The sequence below is a fragment of the Chinchilla lanigera genome, unplaced genomic scaffold (genome assembly GCF_000276665.1).
Source record: "Chinchilla lanigera isolate Chin_1 unplaced genomic scaffold, ChiLan1.0 scaffold00198, whole genome shotgun sequence".
In the NCBI taxonomy this organism is placed as follows: Eukaryota; Metazoa; Chordata; class Mammalia; order Rodentia; family Chinchillidae; genus Chinchilla; species Chinchilla lanigera.
The window spans coordinates 551,985-556,879 of record NW_004955599.1 but is presented as its reverse complement, the minus strand read 5'-3'; the positions used below and the strand labels follow the sequence as shown (position 1 = coordinate 556,879).

Below are 4,895 nucleotides of genomic sequence, written 5' to 3'. Positions count from 1 at the left end.
GGGCCGGCTGCCGCGGGCCCACGGCCCAGGCCAGGCCAAACGCAGCGCGGCTGCGGCCTTCGGGCACAAAGCCGAGCCGGCAGCCGGGCACTGAGGTCTCTCGGCGCGCGCCTCTACCGCCGGAGGCCGAGCAGCCCGAGGCCGCCTCCCCGGACAAGGGGCGCCGGCGGGCGGGGGTGGCAGGGAGCCCTACAGAAGGAAGCAGGATGGGGCCTGGGGACTCTGGGGGCGTCGGGGCGCGCCCCTGGGTTCCGGGCTCCTCACCGCCTCCTTCGCGCCGCCACCGCAGCTACCGCCGCCATCTTGTGCCGGCTTTGCTCCTTGACCCCGGGCCTCCGCCCCGCGCACAGCAAGCCACGTACCGCTGCGCCCGCCCCTTCCGGCCTTCCGATTGGCCCAGCGGGCCCCGCCGCCGCCGTCCCTATTGGCGGAGCGCACACGCCCAGGGGCAGAGCCCGCGGCCACCCCTGACACGGGGGCGGGGCCCGGAACGGCCCTGCTCCGCTCGCTCTGAACATCACACCAGGGCGCGGGACTCTTCCTCTCAACTCGGCAAGTTTTATTTAGAAAATTCGGCGGGAAGGAAAACGTGACATCGCTCCTCCGGCCTGGCGCGGACCCGGCACCTCGCTAGGGCGCCTGGAAGCGGCCTGAGAACAGGCCCAGGCGGTCGACGCTGCGGTGCAGCACGCTGTGCAGCACGGCCAGGTGCGGGCCGCCCGCGCCGCTGCCCTCCCTGGAGAAGTCGCGCACGAAGCGGCCGCGCTCCGGCTGGAAGACGAACTTCTGAGGCAGTGGCCCGTGCTCGCGCAAGAAGCCCCAGACGCTGAGCAGCAGCAGCCGCACCTCGAAAGGGGCGAGGCGGCCAAACACCTCGTGCATGTTCCCCAGGGCCGGCGGCAGGAGGCTGCCCTCGGCCATGACGGACACCAGCGTGCAGGACGCCTGCAGATGCCAGGGGGAGCCGGCTGTGTCGGGGTGACGCGAGGCCTCCCAGTGCCCGAGCAGCGCGGCCAGCAACCCGCGCAGGAGCACGGAGCAGTAGCACAGCGCCGGGGGCGCGGCCGCCACCAGCTTCAGCAGCTCAAAGAGCAAGGGCTGCTCGCGGAACCGGCGGCCAATACGGAGGTCGCGCTCCACCGTGGCCCGGGCGTGCTCCTCGGGCGGCCAGGCCAACTCGGCGCCGGCGGCATCGGGACACACGCTCTCCACCAGGGTCACTGCTACCGCCTTGGCCGCCTCCGGACTCAGGGTGGGAGCCGCCCAGCAGCCCCCGCAATCCTCGCCCCCCGCAGCCCTGCAGCAGTGCACCAGGAGGCTGAGGAGGCTCTGGGTGTTGTACATCACTTCCTGCTGGTTCCGAACCTGTACGGACTTGGGGGGCTTCAGACCACGACCGATGACTCCAGCGTGGAAAACAGACCAGATCCCTCCAGGCCCAGGCACAGCAGCAGTGTGCCGCCGGTTAGTGTCCAACAGGGAGGGCAAGGCCAGAGGAGCCGAGTCAGGGAACACAGACTCACTGTCTCCATCCACCTCCCCTCCAAACAGTTCTGCGTTGCCTGGATGCAAGGCTCCCTCCACCAGCAGCTGCAGGACTGCCTTGAGCCCAGCAGGGGAGGTCTGAGACAGGCGGGTGAGAAGTTGGGAAGCAGAGGCCACTCCTGGAGGCCCATGCAGCCTCAGGGAGGCAAAGAACCGGTGCACCCCAGCCCTCACCAGTCCCAGGAGCTGCGAGGGGGACAAGGCTTCCACGGGAAAGGGACAGATGGCCAGGAGGGAAGCTGCAGCTCCAGCTACTTCCTCCTCCGGGTGAAGCAGGAGAGGAGCCAGGTCAGACAGATGGGCAGACGCAGACTCCCCAAAGCGAGCTCCTAGGGCTGCAGAGCCCTCCCCACCCTGCTGTTCCCACCCCACCAGCAGTGCCAGGTTGCGCAGGAAGCGGGCTGTGAAGGGAGGTTGCAGAGTCCCTGCATGAACCCGAGCCAGGCAGCTCCGAAAGGCCAAGGGTAGCAGGCCAGAGAGACTAACCACCAGCCCTGCGTACAGCTGTGTGGCCAAACTCAACTCCTCAGGGCTTCGGGCTCGGCTCAGTAGGTGGCCCAAGGCCTCAGGTCCACAGCTGGGCCGGGTATAGACAGACAGCAGGCCCAGGAGCTGGTGCTGCCAGAGGAAGCGCTTTCGCTCCAGTCGCAGCGTCTCTCCACACAGCTCTCCAAGGTGGTTTCTTAGCGCATCTAGGAAGGGCACTGGGCGCGGGGGTGGAGGTGGGCCCAGCACCCCATCCCCAGCGGACCCTCCCCGGTGATGGACCAGTTTTTGCAGATGCAGCAGCAGCAGCTGGATCAGCCGGTCACAGGCCTCGCGCACGGTGTCTGGCACAGCCAGGCCCTGGGTGGTGATGACTGAGGCAGGCATGGCTGTGTCCACAAGGAACTGCAGCAGGTGGTATGCACCTGCCCCGGAGGCCTGGCTTACCAGGTGCACAGCCAGGTTCAGCATGTTGTCCAGTTCCTCCCGAGGGAAACCCTGCAGATGTTGCTGCAGCTGGCTCAGCACGGCCGGGGGCTTAAGGCAGTCCACGAGCTCACCAGAGACTGTGCCCAGCAGAGCTGGTGACATGACTGCCAACTGCAGGAGGAAGGGAACTGTGGCCTGAAGGGAAGGGTCCCCACTCCGACACCCAGCGCCCCCTGCCAGGCTATCATGGAACATTCGAAGAAGCTCCCGCCGGATGCTGTCTCCATGGCGGGAGGCCAAGTGCCCTAGGATTCCCACAACTGAGGCAATCTTAGGCACCCGTTTTTCCCCAGGGATGCCAGGAGATCCGGGGAAGGGATCTGCAGAGGGAGTCTGAGAAGAGCTTCCACTACCACCACCAGCTCCCCCTCCAGCCCCTCCATGGACACAGAAGTCCTTAAGGCCACAGGAGAGCACTCGGGAGATGATGGTACCAGGAAAAGAGGAGCCGATGTGTGCCACAACCCAGTCAAAGTGTGGGGAATGCTGGACAGAGGTGTCCAGCAAGGCGTCCACACATGCATCTGGGCAGCTACCAATGAGAGCTGAGAGGCACTGCACATAGATGTCCATGAGCGTGCGGGTGGCCCTGCAGCCCATCCACAGCTGCAGCAGCTCATTGAGCGAGCCAGTGGCATGGGGCACACGCTGATGCTGGCCTGAGTACGTGCTGCTCAGCTGTCCCATGAGGTCAATGGACCATGCACTAATCACAGGTGCCCAGGCCTTTGGGTTGGCCCGGATAAACTCAGACAGCACCTGCTGCACTTCCTGCACCACGTCCTCGAGACCAGGTCCCCCAGTGGGGACGTGGGAGGGTGGAGGTGGACGGAGGTGAGGTGGACCTGCCACAGGGCTTTCATCCAGGGTAGCCAGGTGGGCCCGGACACTCTCATCAAAAACACCTCTCAAGTGGTCAAGCACAGCAGCCCGAGCTGGTGGCAGAGAGCGGAGCAGGAGAAGACCACAGCGAGCGTGTTCCCGGGCTGAGAGCTGGTGGCCCAGGATGGGGTCTGTGCCAGTCAGAAAAGCCTTGATTTCCTGGGACAGCTCCTGAGCGCTATAGAGAAGCAAAAGAAGCACACTTAGCAAGTTATAATTGCTCTGCAAGCTTTGATTTGTCTCCCTACAATAGGGATAACAACTGTACCTACCTCATAAAGGTTCACAAAGCACTTGTATATCATAGAGTTCCCATTAATCAATAAATGCTTGTTATTTTGTTTTAATTATAATATCAATGATGGCTAACTCAAGATGACCAGGTATTTGGTTTTAGTGCCTGCACATGCTAAGCACCCACTCTGCCACTGAACTACACACCCAGCCTGGTCTAGTAGTCCTTTAAGTATTTTTATATATTATTTCAGTCCTGACAACAGCTTTACAAATAACACCAAGGTTAAGAAAAATTGTATGCTCTTTTCAAGAGTAGGAATTATTTCTGTTTCAACACTGACAACACTTCCACTGAGGTGCCTCACGTGGGAAATGCTCAATAAACATTTGTTAAATTAAGAAGCTCATGGTTGTGCACTACTATAATCCCAGCATTTTGGGAGGCTGCAACAGGAGGATCAAAAGTTCCAGCTCAGCCTGGGTAGCCTGGCAATTTAGTCCCTGCCTAGGGAGAGAGGAAAAAAAAAAAGCTAGGGGTGTAGTCCAATGAGAGGGCTCTGGGTTCACTCCCCAGTACCACCAAATTAATGTATTTTGTGTGTCTATATGTTTTAAAAACACCTTCCAGCTTTATTGCACCCTCTCCCACACACAACAGGCACCTCAGGGATCTGCTCTGAGGAAAATCAGGACTGGTTCATGAAGAGCTCTCCCTCCCAATACCTGCTGCTTCCCCCCGTGTGCACGAGCCCTCACCATTCACCACTCCCTCCCAGCACCCGCAGTGTGCCGGGAGCCGGGGCCACAGGGTAACACCTTCCGCCCACCCCCTCCCCAAACCAAGGCTGATCCCAGCGGTTCACGAGGCGCTGTCGCGGGGAGAGGTGATCCCTTCCTGCTTTCGCCTGTCAAGAGAATGCATCCCCAGGGGATGATGAGACTGGCTGAGCCGTTCCTCTCCGGTTCCTCAAAAATTTTTTTAAAAACAAAAAGAGTCCGAGAGGAGCAGGCTGGCGGGGGGAAGCCCGCGGGGCAGTCAGGTTTCTAGGCCTGAATCCCGGACCTCCACGGACCCAGGGCCCGGTCCCTTGGGTGGGGGAGGACACGGTGGCTACGGGTCGGGCCGGCGAAGCGGCGCGGGGTCCGGACGGGGTCCGAGCCCAGTGAGGCTCGGGGTCCTCCAGAAGGGCGGGGATTGGTTTGGGCGCGGCGGGACGCGGGGCTGTGGCTACCTGAGCGGCGCGGGGCCGTGGGCG

The 4,895-nt window shown here is 62.2% G+C and overlaps 2 protein-coding genes across 3 annotated transcripts in view; both read right to left on the bottom strand.

Annotated features, from left to right (window-relative positions):
- The window catches only part of Ganab (glucosidase, alpha; neutral AB), a 13,382-nt gene extending 13,012 nt beyond the window's left edge, over nt 1-370 (bottom strand). The window contains exon 1 of one of the 2 annotated variants that reach the window (XM_005414786.2): nt 265-370. In XM_005414786.2, coding sequence (XP_005414843.1) covers nt 265-302 — 38 coding nt within the window. In that variant the 5' untranslated portion in view covers nt 303-370. The remainder of the gene's footprint in view (nt 1-264) is intronic. The other variant, XM_005414787.2, reaches the window with a different exon arrangement.
- Nucleotides 371-538: 168 nt separating this feature from the next.
- Ints5 (integrator complex subunit 5) lies at nt 539-4,891 on the bottom strand (the record flags this gene model as incomplete). The annotated part of the gene is made up of 2 exons (XM_005414805.1): nt 539-3,580; nt 4,872-4,891. Coding segments are annotated over 2 exons (2,970 nt in total), but the record flags the coding sequence as incomplete, so codon positions are not given.
- Between the last annotated feature and the right edge of the window lie 4 nt (nt 4,892-4,895).